We start from the raw sequence: 19,176 nt of genomic DNA on the forward strand, positions 1-19,176 counted from the left end.
TTTAAATAGTTGTCATTTAAATGTCACAGAGCACTTGTGTCTTTTGTCTGTAACTCTGTTTTCAATAAAGTTTTTTTAAAAAGAAGTTCTGTAGTTTTTATGGACTCTTTATTTTAAGAATTAAAAAAAAAACTTCCTTAGAAAAATAAATAAAAATAACCATTAGTCACTGAACTGTACCAGACCAAGTTCCTCCTCTTTTAAACCTTTAAATTTTAACCCTTTATTCTTTGTTTTCCTTTTTTCTGTAAAATCGAGTTTCCCCTAAAAGTCTGTTTTGATTAATTCAGAGGCCATCAGAATAATCTCCAGCTCATCTCATAGGCTATAGAGCTGACTAGATCACTGGTAAATAAATTAAAATGATTAAAATTAGGGGACTTGGTTGATTCAAATCATGTTCAAAATAAATAAATAAAAATACCCAAGAGTATCCAAAGGCTCCTCCTTATATGAGATAAGAAATACAGTTTGACAGGATCGAATAAGTTCCAAATGCTAAACTTCACTTTATCTCCACAAGAGTAAGAGCTACACTAAAAAATGGTAAATACATGAAAAAAATTGAAAGCAATTATAAGATATATAAATAAGGGAGTCAAAAAGATGCATTATGTGTTTCATGTTTTACCATTATTGTTATTTATTTTTGTAATTTTCTAAAAGTTACTGTTTCTGTTGGCTTGGACTTAAGTTGTTAAATTTTATCCAAAGCCCATTTCTAATTTTCCATATTGTCAGTCATCACTATTCTTCTGCTTATGATGGATACCTTTTCTGTATATCAGTTCAGAATAAATAGCAATAGAAATGACATATTTCCTGCACATTTAGATGCAATACAACTTTTAAAATGGAGAAATAAAAAATGCCTTTATAGTGTGCTATATTAAACGAATCCTAAGTTTTCAAAACAATTTTTCCTCTTATTTTAGCTTTTTCCAAATAAGTTTTACATTAAAAAACATATTTGATCTTTTTCCCTCTAATCAGAAAAGCTCAAAGCCTTAAAATGGTTTTAGCCAATTTATTGATGTCAAATAGTGGAGGTACACTGTATGGTTGCACTTGGAGAGACGATTGGAATAACAACCACATGGAACTGAGAAATTGTAAAACTGAGTATACTGGTACCTCAAATATAAGCTTTTCATTTTTTTAATGAACTGATTCAAACATGTCAATAGGTAACTTTTTTTTTTGTCTTTCTGATACACATAACGTACAGTATAGGATGTTGTACTTAGCACCATACATGAAAACGCCCATTTTAGGCTGCAGGCGCTTAATTTTAGTGGGATCTGTCAACTGGCATTTCTTAACATCCAGACAGAAAACAAAGGAAAAAAAGAAACCCGTCCAACAAATCTGGAGTGAAGATGACGTGTGTGTGATGCCAAGTGTGTTGAGGTAAAGGTGAGATGGGCACTCACTCAATCCAATTTGATTATCCTGAGGTACAATTAAGCAGCAAGAGTATGATAGAACAAAAGATAGAGAAAAGATACAATTACATTAACAAAAACATGCTAATTCAAAAATAAAATTAAAAAAATCTGCCAACACAAGTACTTCCAGTCCCGCACCAAGCTGTGTTACTTTGCCTCTGGTACAAACAGAATGGAAAAGCAGACTTGTTACATACACATTTCATAATATAGCAGCACACAAGTGAATGACAATAAGGCATTTTTTTTTTGTAAGACTAGAGAGAAAAGCTTAATAGCAGCAAGAAAATGAATATAATCTATCTTCCTTACTTTGGAAACATCTCAGTTATAAACAGAACATTTAAAAGCACAAACATTTTTTTATGTTTAAAGCATTTTTTGGGAACAAAACAAAACAAAAAAAAGAGACTAATTTTTGGCTTTTTTTTTTGCACAAACATGCCAGAATACAGATCAAAAACTACATTTCTGTTGTAAAATGTAAAGTACATTTCAAGCATTTTACTCATTGAGAAATTCGTGATGCAAATTTGTAAAACTCCCACAAATGCTCTTTAAACTGCAGCTCAAAAAGCAACACAGACACACACACACACACAAACACACGCACACACAAAGAATATGAATAATTGTTGGTGGAGTGGGATCACTAAATCTAAAAGGAAAAAAAATAATAAAATTCAAGTTTAGGGTTAAATAAATGGTCTGCATGTGGCTTTGCATGCCTTAGTTTATGGATGTATTATACCTTTATGCTGATTCTCCTATGTCTATACACCAGTTTGGGCATAACTTTGATGACAACATGCAACACCCCATGGGAAACCAGCCCAGATAAGGAAATTAAAACAAACAAAACGAGCAAATAACTTAAAATAAAAGTTGGAATAAAACAAAAAAAGAATGACCCCATAAAAACCTCTGAACTCTTGACAACCATCCCCTTACCAAACTTAAGGAGTGTGATTTAAAAGTGCATCAATATTGCTCGTGTCGTCCTTTCTAAAAAGTAATTGATAACAAGAAAAACTGCAGAACATGCAAACCCACCCCGACAGTCATCGGGGATCCTTTCTGCGCCTGTGAGTCACTCAAGGACGACTGCAGAAACATCTTAAAGCTTTAAGTCGCTCTTCTCACTTCTGCTTCCAGGCCTTCATTAACCCCAGACCTCTGCATTTTCAGCCACTTTCCACATACCTTCCTTTCCTAGACTCCTCTCAAAAACTTGCTTCTCTGTCCTCTGAAACTTGGCGAAGAAAAACTTTCCAAAACCTCCATTTGTTCCATAAACTGAGCCCAGAATCTCTTTCGAACAGCCCGACAAACACGCCGACTGAAAACAGCACAACAGCCTGCAGAAATTCAAAAACGCTCCTGTCTGGAACTGGCAGTTAAATGGAGACCGCTTGAACGTCTTTCCTCCGTGAGCAGGCGCAGCCCACTCCGAGCCGGGACCTCAGTTATAAGCGGTGCTACAGGTGCAGATGCGTGACGCATCGCCGGAAATCGATTTTATGTTAAAGTTGTGCACGGACAAAGATCCATCTCAATCGCTGCTGCAAGAACTTTCAGAACAGAAACCTCCAATTAAACTGCAAGATGACGATTACTCACGAAGGATAGTGAAAGAGTAACAAAATTCTAGATACATGTACATCAATTACTTATTTTACTAAGTGTTATGAACTAAAATATGAATATTTCATCTAATTATGCAATCTTCCTTTCAAGTATGAGCATATTTCCAGGCTTCCACTCAAGAAACCTAAGGCACTATCAAGTTTTTCAAGAATGAATCTTATTTTTTATTTTAAATAGCTTGTTCGATCTACTTGTGGTCCGTACAAAAAGGTGGAATTACACCATCCAGGTGTGAATGGAGTTGGGGGAAAAAAGGGGAAATTTCTTAGTTTCTAAAGTTCATAGATTGTCACACCATCAAGTGTGGAGCAACTCCGAGAAGAGACTGACATGTCGTGCCCCCCCCTCGGTGCAGTCAGTTCATTGGTCGGCAGGCACAAGCGAGTCGGGTGGCGTGAGGAGCTCATAAGTTGACGTCACGCACATCTGTGGGGGTGCTGGACTGATCTTGCTGCTCCCTCGCCTTGCTGCCGGCTCTGACGCCGCTCTCCTGCCGGTGCTGCTGGCCCTGCTGCAGGCTGGAGGCCAGAACACGCTCTATCTGCTCCTGGCAGGCCCTCAAACAATCCTGGAGCAGAACAGAAACTCTTATTAAACCTCTTTGCAGACTGGACCACATGCATTATGACAAATATGCTTGTGTTAAACGTTATGTTATTTAAAACTGGAACCTTTTCTGCCATAGAACAATATCTGAGCTGTGAAACTTCCCAAATGTTTGGCTCTTATGGTAATTAGGGATGTCCCGATCCAGTCAATTAATTTCAAACTTTATTGAAATCGGATGTTGTATCCCGATCAGGGATTGATTTTATTTTATTTTCAGTATTATGATCAGCGCTATGCATTTTTAAGCTTATTATCATTACAGATAAATACTCTACTAGAAGTCTGCATGTCAGGAACAACATGTTATGGCTGCAAAACGCAGTAGATTACAGCACAAGTTTGAGCAGGAAACACAAAAACAGTTTCTTAAAGTCAACAAGCTACTCAAAGATCCTGACTTCTGGGCTGAAATACTCTCTTTTTTTGGGAATTTTAAATAGCGAGACAGCAGTGAGGCGGCTCTCAAGGGATCGTCTACAAAGTTCAAGCTCTGGGAAATAAAAAGTGATTAAAAAATAAATTAAAAAAATTAATGTCTCAAAAACAAATCAATCTTCTGAAGAAACTGTCCTAAAAATTGATACAGGAATTTGGATTTCGGCTAAAAGCGACAATCGTAATTAAAAGAACCACAGGGAACGCTTTGAAATTAGATCAAAAGGTAGAGCACAACCTGGATCTATTTAGTTTGCATTTACTGATTTTGTTTGTGTGTAAGTATTAAATGGGGAGTCCTTGAAATTAAAATGGATTGCCCCCCCCCCCCCCCCCAAAAAAAAAGAAATCATTTTTGGGACATCCCTAATTATAGATATCCCAAGAACACAAAAACATTTAGGAGAACACTTTAAAATGCAAATTTTTCTCAAACCTGCCATGATTTTAAACATTTAGTCCTCTTAAAATATTCTGTTGACTTTTGTCACGTAGACCTCACTTGAAACAGAAATGTTAGTCAGTTCACCTTTAATCACCTGTCAGCAGAAACACAAACGATGGTCCTTTGCTGCATTTGACACACAAGTTGTTTAACAGATCACATGCCTGCCATACCAGCAAGGAATTATGTGTCAGTAGGTAGGTGTTCCTGTCTGCATCATGACCATAACAATGAGCACCAGCACACAGCAATACCGCCGACACAGAGCAGAGAATCACAAGGTGGGCTTTAACTGCAACCCAGCGACACGAAATGCGTTTGTGCCTGCAGCTCCTGCAGGACTTGAGCAGAGGAGGGCCCCTAAACAAGCTCTGGGGTCCAGACAGAATATGAGTGGATCTGAGACAAATTGTTCTTCTTCCAACCCCCCCCCCCAACTAAAGTTTACAGCACGGTCAATCCCATCTGGGGGTCTAAAGGAAATGGCTGTGACCCACTGCTCCCTGACCCTCCGAGTTTGGGTGTAAAGCAGAGCAGAGGACTGCGAGACCGGATGTTTTTGGACAACTTTACTTATGGAAAGGGGATCCTCTCTTTGTCTGCACTGGCCCCCGCCACCCCCAGCAGGTCTGTACGGAAGATGTGGGAGGTCTGCCTCCCTGGAAAAAAAAAAAAAAAAAACCTCCTCGATGTGTAAAGAATGAGCCAAAACTCGCAAAGAGGCCAACATTCCTTTAAAATGTACGAATAATTGGAACCTGATGGTCTGCAGTCTGTTGTGACGGCGGGTTTGTGAGGCCCAGGTTGCTATGGCAACACAACCACAATCAGCAGGCAACAGGGGGATTTCTACACTAAACTGTTAGGATCCATCACAAGATATTCAAAGGATCCTAAAAGCACAACAACACAGAACGAATACTCAAACTCAACAGAGCAGATGAAAACATTTCATTTCCCCAAAAGTTTTTATTTCCCTTTGCTAAAAAAAAAAAAAAATCGACTTCTTCTCTTTAATGTACACTTATTCCCTCCACTAGGAGGGGCACACAGCTAAAGTGGAAGCTATACAAAGAAAATGCATGTGTCCAACCACAAGAATGTGGGAAACATTCCCTTTGCCGCTGCTCTTTATAGCAGCAGTCTGGCTCTCCAGACAAAAACCAAAAGCTTGCTCTCTCTCTCTCTCCATGAAAAGTAAATAGCTTCAGTCTGCCACTACTGAAGTCGTCATTCTTGTTTACTAAAAAGGCTTTTTATGTTGCTGCGACTTCTTCTGAGGATGGACTGCCGTTCAATTTGCTCCTCGCGAGTGTGACACTCACCACCTCGGTGTTGGTGATCTTGGCCAGCAGGTCTGTCAGGTTATCTCGATTCAGCCGCTGGTCAGTGTGGTAGATCTGCAGGCCGCAGATGGCGGCGGCCATGCTGCCTGTGGCGATCATAGAGGGCGGGTTCATGGCGAGCCGGTCATCTGGTGAGCAAAGAGAATCGATGTGGGCTTAATCAAGCCGGAAACAGCAGACTGAAAGCATATTTTTAGCTAAAACACAATGAGCATACCGAAAAAACTGTAAGACGCATAACAGGTGAAAAGATCTGAGCCAGTGTGCTCGCCCCACAGCAAACCTGATTTTCCCACAGTCTGGGATTTCAGCAGATTTTTTTGCACGGTGGAAACCATCTGGTGTTTTTCCTAAAATCATCAGTTCCGATTTAAAAAGCAGAGTAGGAAACCTCCTACTCGCTAAGCAATAAGCTCCAGGCCCGACTCCCCCGAGTCTACATCCAAGTCCAACAGACTTGAGAAACAGCAGGTCTGCCCGGACGAGGAGCATGAAATTTCAAATTTAAGAACAAGTGGCTCAACACTTGTGGCTTATTGATAAAAAGCAGAAGCTAAATTAGATGGTCTCTTATTGCTGTTACAGCGCGTTACTTTAAAGCAAATGATCTAATAGTTGGAGGTATTTTGGGAGAAGCAGAGTGTGGAGCATGCCAGGAATTCTTTGACCATTTGACATTGTAACTTCCTGAATCTAAAAGTCCAACCCTCAAACATGAACGGCCAACTTCTCAATTGATTTAAAAAAGAAATGCCTTTCAAGCTCTATTCAATTTCTTTGTTTTTCTAAAACTTTTTTGTCTTCTTTATGCCTTAAAATCGATCATTTTTCAAAATCTTGAAGACCAACTGATGAAAATCATCTTTGCAGCATTTTCACGCATTTTTTTTAAATGATGAGGATATTAAAAAGTAAAGTTCAATACTAGGGCTTGGTTGATAAAATTGATCAACTGATCTGAATCGATACAAAGTTAATAAACCAATCATCTATCCATAAAAGTGGAGATCGATCTTCTATGTCTTTCCTAGTCCACTAGCTTGATGCTAATGGATAATGGAATTTCCCATAGGACAGCTAATGCTAACGCTCGTTAGACCTAAACATGCACTGCTGACTAAATGAACAGATTTATAAACTCACAGGCATGAGTCTACCAAACTCTTAAGGAAACTTTTTTTAAAGTGACAATTAAAGGACAGTTTTTTACTCAAAACAGCTTGAAGAAAGTGTAATGCTATGGTGTGAGCTCCACCTAGTGGCCAAACTTAAACGCCCTCCAGCAGAAGCAGAACATTTATTTTTGTAATATAAGACAATTTAGAGACTTTACAATATTAATGATCTGCACAAATCTGTTGGAACTTCTCCGTTCTACAAACTAAACACTGTATGGTGTTAACAATCTCATTGGTTTACAATTTCACTAATACATTTTACTTTTTTTTGGTGTAAACAAATGGATGATGGGAACGGAGGAGGGGCTTACTCTGCACCATTAGTCCCACCCACAACTCAGAGGTGAATTTCGAATGAACTACTGCCGCTCTACAGAAACTATGTCCTAAAAAATGACACAGCTTTTTAAAGTGTGGCTAAAACAGCATAATTGTAATTAAAAGACCACTGAGAAACGCTTTGAAAATGAATCAACAGATGATCGGAGCAGGTCTTTAAGAAATTATTGTGTCAAAGTCTTTGTCCAGTTCTCTAACTGAGGAAGCATTTGCAATTCTTGAAACAATGCAAGACAAAACTGATGTCCCGATAGCTCTGATTAAACTGGGAGGAAGAATCTGCTCGACTACGCCCGTGCTCTCCACAAGGGACCAGCTGTCAATAGGAGGAGCTCCTCCAATAAAAGAATAACATCTCAACTCCATATAAAACTCCAAACATTTACATTACTGCAAAACCACACCAGGCCTCCCCCCCCTCTTAAGTGTGGCTGCTTTGCGCTCGGATATAAGCAGCTGCTTACAAATAGCACGAGCAACCACTGAAACACACCCAACTACACAAAAAAGTGGGCCTGAAGCTTAAGACTGGATTTGAAACTCCTTGAAGGAGCCATTGGTTAATAACAAAGACGAGTAAACAAGCGCTGATTGGCCTGATCTGACCATACTCCTATTTGGAAGGAATTTCACTGCTCCTTTGTTTTGCTCCCCCCTCATTGAATTAAGTAAAATGAGTTAGGAGATGAAAGGTGGCTTTGTGATAAAAGTCCTGTGAATTGTGAGTCCCAAGTGATCCTGCTGTCATTTTTTTTCTTCTGTTCAGGATATGAAAATATTAAGGGGCTTGCTTAGATACACACATGGGAGTACCATGAAAATTCACCTAGAAGAGGGGGCCTGAAGGGACACGGGTTTGTCTTGAGATTATTTTTGGGACGTGAAGCCGGGATGGGAGGAGAAGACAGATCCCTGGATCACAGCCCTGGCTATCTAAACCTGGAGGCTTCCCCGTCACCCAGAAAAACCTGGGTCACTCAGTACACTGTCTACTCAAGCACTTACAGTATGATACAATCATCAGCAGACTATGTGGATAATCTAAATACAGAACTGATAGGAGTTTTCCCAGGCACTTAGCTGGGATACTTGAGCATGCACTTAAAAGCAGCTATAAAGAAAGGGAAAAAAAAACTAGTAAAGTTGTTGGAAAGTGGATAAAGCAACCCGTAGAGAAGAAAGAGGTCATAGATGACTCACAGTCAGAGAATGCCTGAGTGTGTGGGAAAATTCTGGTGGCTGCGAGAATAAAAAAGCTGCAAACCGAGAGACAAAACATTAAATATGATCATTGTGTTTTTGTTTTTTACCTGTAGCACAAAGAGCGATAAAAGTCTGCGTGTGCTTTCGGACCAACGCTAACTTGTCTTTGGGAATAGGCAGCCTGCGCATGATGTGCTCTATAAAATCATTGGGGATAACGGAGGCCATGTTCCACTTCAACTTCCCCAGCACCACCAGCTCCCACTCCTAAAAGGAAACAGAGGAATGACATAAAAATGTGTCAGTCAGTTCAAAATGTGACTCTTAGCAAAATCGACTCCGTCAGGGGGTTAAATGGCGTGCTTCCATGCCTTCATTGACCGTGAAAAAGATCACAGCCCATCCCTATTCCCAGAGGAAATAGCTCTGTAAGAAGAGTAACATTTCTTAATTTTATCTCTCCTCGCTGCATCTTATCTGTGTGCCTTTCTCATTCCTCGCATCCTTTGTGTTCATATCGCCGGCATGTGACAAGCTTTGCCCTGCTTAGAGGCCCTGCCAATGAGACGGCAAGCCCCTTCCTTCCTGTCACAAGCCTCAAATAGATACAGTGAGTTTGCAGTGCAAACGAAGGAGCAGAGATGACTGACTCTAGTTCCAAAGAGAAAGCAAAAAACTTGAATCTGTAAGCTTTAATTTGTTTAGAAACCACAGATTTAAAAATGCTATAACTTTACCCCCCCCCCCAAATTTAGGATTTGAGTCGATGTAAGGCTCAAACAAAACCGGAGCATTTTTAGAGATTAATCAACAGTAAACAGTTGAAATATCTTCCTGCACCTTTTCCTTTAGTTATGAAGCTACTAAATAAATTTCAATTTTTTTTTTCCAAAAGCCAAATTTAAAAATGTACATGCATTTTAAAGCAACAGTAGAAGACCTGAAAAAACACTTTTGTTATCTATGTCCCATATGCATCATGAATGAAAAGCTTTATTGAAGGCTGCACAATCAGCTTCAACATGCGTCAATTCTGCAGCAGCATGTTACAGAAATAGTGTTTTAATAAAACTTCAAAAGTTTAGGTCCAAAAGGGTGAAGTGTCAAAGTGCAATACATGAAAAGACCACTAGGTGGGAGGATCCAAAGTTGTTCAAATAATAGTTTATGTGAACCTAAAACATAAAAAGTCAACTCTGATAACATTATACAATGTACACTTTATTTTAAAGGGCCTGCATCATGCTATTCTTCAGACTTTTATAGTAAACTATATCCAGATATATGATTTATATTTTACTTTTGGCACACAAAAGAACAAAACTTTTATTAAATGTTATTTTCTTGAGTTCTTTTCCAATCCGGAAGTAAGACGACTCGATCTCTGAGGCACCACCTTTCTCTCCGTGTGGCCGTGTGAGGTCCACCTATAGTCGGCCTCAGCGGCGTGTCTGCATCTCACTCAAAAAAACAAAACATCCAGACTTTTGCAAAGATGGATGTGCATTTTGTGCATATAAAAGGAAAGTGTTTTTGCCAAACAGGCAAGTTCAGCGCCGAAAGTGTGTCAGCCTAGGGTCCGTGCTGGCAGCGCAGACTTCCTGGAAGGGGCTGTTCTCACTGGTCTACATCACAATGTGAGAACCCGCTCTTTTTCATGGGTTGGGAGGGGCTGGTGCTCAGAGAGTTTTTAGAAGAATACTCAGAAATGCGTGAATGTATTAAAATACAGCTTTGGGGGTTCTTTTCCTGAGGAATGAACATTACAATACACTTAAAAGCTAAAAAAATGGATTTGGCATGGTATAGGCCAGGGGGCCGGGGTGTCCTGCTGGTTTTCCAGAAACCACGCCTTATTTGCTGCTGATTAACTGGATCGGTTGTGTGTAGCCAACAAGGAGCTTCAATGGCAGGTTGGTTGGAAAACATGTGGGACACCGGTCCCCGAGGCCTGAAATTGGAGACCCCTGGTATTGGGCCCTTTGAGGTCAAGATAGAAGACTAACATATGATGGGGTTATTAATGCATACACATGCATATAAAGATGTCTGCCTTCATTTGAATATAAAATCTACTAAAGGTGCAGGGACAGACTCTCTAATCATGGCTCGACATTCTGAACGAAGGTTAAAATCTACACATTGAATGAGACCTGGACTAAGAGACCCCTAGCCCCCGACATTCCAAACAGGAAGTACCCGCTGGCTCCAAGAAGCCAAAAATCCCAGACTTCTATAGAGAAATAAACTACTATTACTCAGTCATTCTTTTTTTTTAAATTAACCATTACTGCTGTGCTACCTTTACGTTCTTATTTTTTCTCATATTTTATATTTTTTCTGTAGCTTAGGTTATTCCAGTTATAAACTGGCCAATCAGAAGCCTCAACGACAGCATGTGGTCTTAGATGAATGTCTGACAGATTTCTTGTAGCCAGCTTTCAAGTAGAAAGGGCATAGACTTCCAACAAGCTCACTTCTGATTGGCGAAAGCAGTTGCCATAGAAACGTTGACCCACACTGACTTGCCCCATCACTTCCAGCTGTCGACGTCTTGCTCCAACATGGTGCCGCCCATAAAAAATGGGTGGTGTCACACCCACTCGGTCCAGTTCTCATTTACAGTCAATGGTTGCACACCATCAACATTTCAATTAAATCAATAACATATTTGAATGATGTCATAACATAAAACTACAGAGAAAGATTGTCAAACCCTGCTCTTGAGTTTCTTTGTTTTTTTTAACCAGACTTGCTGCTGGTTACCTGGATCAACATAGTTAATCTGAACCTACATTTACACCACTTTTTTAAATTTTATGACATCCTTCTGTACTGTGATACAGCAGACCATTTGAATCAAACTACATGAGGAAAAAGCAGCTATAAAAATATACAACTCCTGCAAGCAGATAAAAAAAAACATGCTGCAGTTACGTATTCTATTAATAATGTAAAGAAACATCAAGGTTTTGTTAGAATGCACTTATACAAAAATCCAGTCAAGCTCATAGAGCTGTAAAGAGTCCAAATACCGGCCTAAAGGTGATGCAAACCAGAAGCATCGACATAAACCATATGTCTAACTTGACTTTATGGACATTCAGGTCTGGCAGTTAAAGACAGTCTAAACAAAAAAGAACAGGAAAGGTCAGTTTGAAGACTTTGTTCACATCGCTGCTGAGATTCAAAAAGTATGTGGGTTTTAGGGTGTATTCAGACTGGAAAAGTTTGTTGGTCAAGACCGTGTCCACTTAATTTGGTCCGGATTGAGCCCTGAATCTTGCGTTTAAAAGTTGTTTTAATGAGCTTGCGTTCATCTTACCACATTTCAATAAGTTGCTGTGTCTTATTGCTGCCCCAATAGTCTGTTTACAACCATAATGCTACAGTTGGAATTTGAAAGCAATTGGAAACGAGCTGAGATCACCTCAAAAGATGGGTCCGAGAGCAGTTCCTGGTTCCGGTGTATTCAGACTGAAAATGTGTTCCGGATTATCTGAGGAAACGAACTCTGGTTCTATTTAAGCAGACCAAATGTGTCCAGTCTGAATACACCCTAAGGCTACATACACACAGGGCTCAAGTGATGATCACTTCCATTGAAAAGTCTATATAAACACTTGTTGAAAAGCGTTCCCGCATTGCTATGCATGTTTTTTAATCAGTTTTTAAAAATAATAATAAAAATAATAATAATAATAATAATGGATTGGATTTATCTGCGCTTTTCCAGACGCTCAAAGCGCTTCCATCGTGTCCATTATTCATTCACTCTTCATTCATACTTGGTGATGAATGCGTGGCTGCCAGTTCGCGCCTACGGTCCCTCTGACCATCACCGGGATCTCATTCATGCTGGTAGGCAGTATCGTTAATAGCCTTGCCCAGGGGCCCCCACTTACTGATGTCAATTGATCGCCATTGATATGGTAATTGCCCCCAAGTACCCTCCGGGAATCGAACCCTGGATTCCTGCGTAGCCTTCTACCTTACCAACCAAGCTACCCAGCCGCCACAAGGTAAGTCTACCCACAAAACGCGCAGCCATTGAATGTGTGCCGAAATATTAAAACTAGTTGAACTTTGACCAATTAAGGACTCTGACCTGAAAGTGACATATGGGTACCGTCCAACCGTGCCAGTATTTTTACAATTCATAACAAATGAGAAATTAATAACTGCGGGTTGTGCTATGAAAGAGAATCCCCGGAGCAGGATTAGCGAGATTTGCACCGACATTTCGACATTTCACACCGAACCTCTTCCAACCATGGCTACATGTGCTGGTATTGGGAACCGACAGTCCAGTGTGAATGACATATGCTAAAAGCACGTTTAAGAATGCCTGTTTGGCGGGTTCTTGAACGTGCATCACATGCCCAGTGTGTATTTTGCTTGATACTAATATCACAAACACACATTCGGTTACTAAATAGGTTTGACAGCAGAAGGAAATATTTATATTGGATTTGAGGACCAGTCTTACAAGCTTGGACCACCTATAATGAAGGGACTCTTCAAGTTCTTCTAATTAGCAGTTTGCAATGAAGCATCTGTGAAGGAGTTTCACTGCAGATATGTTTGCTCCCACCAATGTTCTCCATCCACAGGTCTCATTTCATGCTCCACCTGAACCTACAGTTAGAAATTCCCCCACAAATCTCTTCTGTCTCTGAAGTGGGAAGTCAAAAGTCTTGTGGCCTGATTTCTCCTTTGCTGTTCACAGGATATTCTTATAAGCAGTTATTAATGGATTAATAGTGCTCTATCAGCAATTTGCCATGATTTATATGCTAAAGGGGAAGCAGAAGTTCCATTTTCACATGACGTTTTGGCGGGTTTTTTTGTTTTTTTTTAATGGGAAGTTGGAAAAAAACCCAAGTTCTAATGTGCCTGGGGACACAGGAACTTAAAAAAATAATAATTTAAACATAAAATGCATGAAGAGTAACAATCTTAAAAGCATAGTCTTGTATTAAACTGATATGGGATGGAGTTAATGCCCTCTGATCATGATTTTAAGCTACTACCCATCACTGAAAGTTTAATTTTCCTACCTGGACCAGCTGAAACTTGAATTATTTGGTACCAGACAAGATAAGAACCCCGCCCCCATTGAATGGTTTCTCCAAAGAACTGAAGCCCCAGCAGGCAGAAGTACATTCAAAACAAGGAGGGCTGGTAATGTTTTGTCTGTTTCTTGCCATCTGCTCCCTGTATCCTGTGAGCACATCCAGGAGTGTGGGACTATTTAATGGAACCATTTACTTCCTTCACCTTCAGGCAGCAAGGAGACATATGCAGAAGCCAGGAAGTTGTTAAGTCAAAAAATGAGTTTATCCATAATATGTAATCTCTGGTGAGGGGGAGGGGGGGTAATCTGCAGATTCTCAATCACAGATTTATTTTATAAATCACAGTTGACCAACAAAAGAAAGATCTAAGATTGGAGAATGTGGTTGTCTTCAATACATGCAAACCAAAGCATCTTTATACAGTAACCATAACATAAGGGGGGATGAAAGAGTTATGATTGTTTTGAGAATATCCTGAAGTCTATTTTTATCACAATCATCAGAATTTCCAGAATGACTTGGACATTTTTGATAAAAAGAGATGTAATAGCGTTAGGATCTTAAAAGATGTTTGTGGAATTTACAGACTGGCAAACTGGGTTTAGGTATCTTTTGTTTTATCAAATTCTCACTCAATCACTAATTACCTAATTGGAAGTTTAAAGGAAAAACTTACATTTAACCCTTGTGCTATCTTAGATGACCCCACCCTTACATTGATGTGTTCTCCCTACCATGACAAAGGTGGATAAAGGTGGAAAGATTTCATTTAATCCATGAACACCAGTGAAGATCACAAATCATTGAACAAAAAAGATTCAGAACACTGTCTAGTGGGTCTAGATGACCCAACTCCTAACGTGAAAGTGCCTAAGATAGCACAAGGGTTAAGTAATGTGTCTTTAAACAACCTTGAGGTGAAACTTGCCTATTGTTCTTAAGTAAATAGGAGATTTTACAGTTTCATGTCTGTTTAAGTTAACAAGTACTTTTGTCATTTAAAAAGGAAAAAAAACTTTTTGGAATTAAAAAAAAAGAAAAAAAAAAGTAAGTACTGTATAATATCTGCATTACTGACACTAGGTGGCATCATGTGCCTCTGCTGTCCACATGGATCCAAAGCATGGATGTAGCCTAGCAGGGTTCCTCAAAAGAAGAATGGAAAACTTCCTGTGTGCCTAACTTAAGCTTTGGTGATATAAACACCACCACAAATATAGTAAACCGCTTCAAAAACTCCAACGTATGAACAAATGTGAGTTCTGAAGTCCTTACCAGCAGTTCCCTTGGTGTAATGGAGAAGTCAGTGTACATGCAGAGTGTCTCTGCTGATATGGGCCTGCAGTCCTTCAGCTTGGAGGCCAGGAACATGCACACAGCTCCCAGAAGCTGCAAAAAGTTCTTTCTTGTGGGAACCACGGCTAAAAATCTGTCCAAATAATTAATAGCTAAAGGAAAGACATCTTCATTAGTCTTCTCTCCCTCACACACCTAAAAAAGAAAAACAGAGGAAAACAATGAAAAGATATTTGAAATGACATAGAAAGCAAATAAAAGTTTATTCAGGTTGAGTTAAAGCGCATTTCACGTCCTTCTGTTTTAATTTCAAGCTTTAAGAAAATAAGTATAAAGGAAGTTGATCAGCAACCCCCACCCCCCCATTCTCACTGCAAAGCCCCTTCCTTGTTGGGATTTGCCTCATATAAGAAAAAATAAATGATTAAAAATAACCAAATACCACCTAAAGAATATCAAAATTGTTCATAAATGTCGCAAACACAATTCCCGACGCTTTAAATTAGCTAAAGTTAGCTAACTTTGCTCATTTTGAGTTTAAAAGCGAAAGTGTCTTAGCATTCACGCGGTTGCCTGCTTTATCTTTGAGCATGAGGGATTTTCAAAAATTAATAATAATTATTGAGAACCCAAAATCTCAGTTTTTTGGTCATGTAAATTAAGAAAAACGTCCGCTTTATACGCAGAGCTAGCTAAAAAGCAAAAATATCCATGTTGGAGCTGCAAATGAAGCTAAATCGCTAGCTAGGTATTTTCTTTGAAGCTCGGTTTTTCTTGTTGTAGAGGAATTTCCGACTGCCCACGTATTTAGTGAGTCATTCTCATTCAATTGTCAGCTTAAAATTTATGACAACTCTACTAAAAAATGATTATTTGTAAACCTAAAGCTAGCTTGATTTTGCGAATATGCAAAATGAAAAAGTAAGTTAGCCCTTTTATTGATCAAATCCCCACAAACCTCGTGCATCCAACCTGCAACCATTCGTCTCATATAAGGGTGAATATCCTTCTGGACCCGCTGAAAATACGAGCATTGGGGTAAAAAACTGTCCTCAATTGTTAATAAACTTTGCAAAACTCTCTCATCATAAAGGATGTTTGGGTCAGGCTGGGCTTTCACGACTATATCCGACTCCAAGCAGTAAAGATCCATGACTCGGTCCCCTTCTTGCTCACTTTTTTCCTCTTCTTTTGTCACTAAAAATAAAACATAAATACTGTCACGACCGTTCACAAAGCGGACAGATTGAGCAGAAGTCCCCAAGGCGAAGCATGAGGCTGAGACAACAGAGTCTGCTCCAGTGCAGCTGCGTGTCGGCTTGCGTCTTCCTCCAGACTGCCTGAAAGCAGACGCTGATCCCTTCAAAATAAAGGCACACATCCGGTCTGAATCTTCAGCTTCTCCAAAATAAGCACAAACATAGACTTAGTTAAAAGTTGAACACACGTGTTTGTTTGTAAATATTCACTTTTGTTAAATAATAATAAAAGTCTACCAACTTTTTTATTTATGTTTTAAGTTGTAGAAAAATTGGCTGTTTTTTTTACCAAGCACAACCGTAGCAAAAGTAGTTTATAAGTGTACTACAAACTTAGCCTATAAGAGTAGGCAGTATACTTTTTATGTACTTTCTTTATGTTGTAAAGTTAAAATGCTCCAACTTTGTCAGAAGAAGTATTTACTTACAGTTCCTACTCTACTCATAAATAGTAGCCCTGTACTTGTTAAACTTGTAGTTTTTATCAATTATCCTTAATAAAATAAACTTTAAGTGTACTACCTTATTTAACTGTACTGCATGTATAAATAGTAGTGAGTGAGTTCATCTACTTGAAGGCTACTTTTAATATATTATCCATGTATTGTGAACTTAAAATGTTCCAATTTAGTTTGAAGAAGTATTCACTTACACTTCCGACAGTAAACATACATTGTCTATAGTATACTTTCTATAATTTTAAAAAAGTAGTCTATTTAAGTGTACTACAAGTATACTTAGTAATGCATTATACTTGAATTTGATATTTTATTATATTATTTTATTATGTACTTTTGTAAGCTTAATATAAAATTTTGTCAGAAGAAGTATTCAGTTGGCATATACCTACATGGCCCTTGGTATACTTATACTCAGGTATACTTAATAAAATAAACTTTAAGTGTACTCCTTTTTGCTAAGAGCTCCCAAAAAAATGTAAATGTGAGGCCATTTATAGCCTTGATCATACATTTGCGTATCCATTGTTTTCAATCACATTTCTCCACATTTGCAGTAAAATCCCAGTTGCAGTACTACTCCACCATATATAAAAGCTGTAGGAAGGTAAGTCTGGGATGTCGCCTTCTTCTGTGTTCAAACGGTTCAATGTGAGATTTAAGTTTAGTCTTTGGCATTTATCTAATATAAGAAAAGAAAAAAACGTTAAGCTCCCTAAATTGTATCCTAACAATTTTATTTAAAATTGAAAGAAAACTGATTAGTTGTTTAGAAACATTTACTTTAAGATAATTTTACCTCACAAAAAACGCGGAAAGGATAGAGTCATCCAGACATTTGAAGGTGTTTCTTCAAGCCAACACTTCTCCATGTAATCTTGTTTTATTGTAGGGTTTTAGTTTTTTTTTTATGAGTCTTTGTTTTGCTAATTTTCTCTTTTATCGAACAATTATCTAAAATTCGCTCCACTGTGTGAGAAGGAATGTTCTGACCTTCTATGCCAAATGTTGATTGACTTTAATTGTGAATTTTGTTTTTTATTTTAATTTCAAAAAGTGAGCTCAGATTTCAGCCATACACACTTTTGTTAAAACCAGATTTTTCAACAAAGGAACCACTGAATTTGCTGATGACAGCAAAAATTGTCTGTGAAAAAAAAAGAAAGGAAATGTTTTCTTTAAATACTCGTGTAATAAAAACTGGATCCAAAATATGCTGGACATTTGGAAATTCTCAGATATTACATGAAAAAAAAGCTTTAGCTGAGTTAAAAGGTGCAACAACGTTCTTGAATTATAGAGAAAACAAACAACAATGAAAGATTTTTAACCACAAATTATGGATTATTTAGACTTTTATGAAGAGTTTGAGGAATAAATCAGTTATGGGACTATCTGCTGTAAGGCATATAAATTTCCAGTTGTCTCAACATAGTGAAAACCTGGCTGTAAATCAGAGTTCGACCAGGAGAAATGAGATGACATTTGAACTTTTTTAAAAGAAAATGTCAGAACAAAATGTTATTTAAACAACAGGTTTCTTTGCAGGAAATTTGTGCAACATTGGTGATAATTAGAGATCTGTGGAAAAAATATCTTAAAAATAAACAGAAGAAAATGACTGATATGACTTACAAATGTAGACAGTATAGTATTGGGTTTTCTTTTATTACTTATTATTTTTTCTGAAGAGAAACTGTACGGGTAATTTTGCACATCCTTTAAAAGGTTAATTTATTTATTATTTACTAATACAGTATAACACCTGTAACACCTCGCTGCAGGTAGGAGCCCTTTCAGAGATCTTTCCTTGTGTCAGCTACTACACTCTACAATGCTTCATATGCACTGGACAATAACTTTTGTTTTCATTGATTTTGTAAGTGTTTTTAGTGTTATCTATTATTTATCTGCTGTTTTTAATGGAGCTTTGACAACTATGTAATTTGCCATTTGTGGCATTATAGTTCGATTCAACTCTATTCTAAAAATCTTCCATAAAACTATGTTTTTACCCATTTACATTGATAATTTGTGGGTTTTATTGAGATTCCAACATTTTTATAAATACATTAATTTGACATTCTTCAGATATTCACAGTTTCTTCTCCTTAGGTTAGAAAATACAATTGTTACTCTTAGAATACCTTTATTTATATGGGTAGCTGTGATCCAGAGGCAGAGTGGCCTACCTCTGATCGGTAGATGACAGGTTCGGTACCCAATTTGTCTGCCCATGTGAGTAAGGGTTTTTGGGCAAGACGCTAAACCCCACATCGCTTCTGGAGGTTACAGGTTGGCACTTTGCAGCAGAGCCGCCATCAGTGTGTAAATGGTTGAATGGGGCTGTGATTGTAAAGCACTTAATCAAGGTAAGAAAGTGCCATATAGTATTTACCTTTAGACTGTCACATATGCTGTTTAAATAACCTATA

General features: G+C 38.3%; 1 protein-coding gene across 1 annotated transcript; it reads right to left on the minus strand.

The window, feature by feature from the left end:
• Nucleotides 1-1,013: 1,013 nt before the first annotated feature.
• On the minus strand, nt 1,014-16,425 carry LOC101175697 (G1/S-specific cyclin-D2). The gene is made up of 5 exons (XM_004083082.5): nt 15,983-16,425; nt 15,004-15,219; nt 8,758-8,917; nt 5,910-6,058; nt 1,014-3,663 (listed from the first exon to the last, which is right to left on the minus strand). Exons 1-5 carry the CDS (start codon nt 16,403-16,405, stop codon nt 3,499-3,501), a joined length of 1,113 nt encoding a protein of 370 aa, XP_004083130.2. The 5' UTR covers nt 16,406-16,425; the 3' UTR covers nt 1,014-3,498.
• Nucleotides 16,426-19,176: the final 2,751 nt, after the last annotated feature.

This window comes from Oryzias latipes, chromosome 23, assembly GCF_053564925.1.
Source record: "Oryzias latipes strain Hd-rR chromosome 23, Olatipes_Hd-rR_3.1".
Lineage (NCBI taxonomy): Eukaryota > Metazoa > Chordata > Actinopteri > Beloniformes > Adrianichthyidae > Oryzias > Oryzias latipes.

What these genes read in the sequence shown, in the direction of transcription:
- LOC101175697 (XM_004083082.5), bottom strand. Translation starts at nt 16,405, where the DNA reads ATGTGTGCCTTTATTTTGAAGGGATCAGCGTCTGCTTTCAGGCAGTCT. An exon ending in TTGCAGGTTGGATGCACGAG is followed by an intron (nt 15,220 to 15,982) that starts GTTTGTGGGGAT and finishes TTTCTTTTTTAG; the next exon opens with GTGTGTGAGGGAGAGAAGAC. An exon ending in TTACACCAAGGGAACTGCTG is followed by an intron (nt 8,918 to 15,003) that starts GTAAGGACTTCA and finishes GTTTCCTTTTAG; the next exon opens with GAGTGGGAGCTGGTGGTGCT.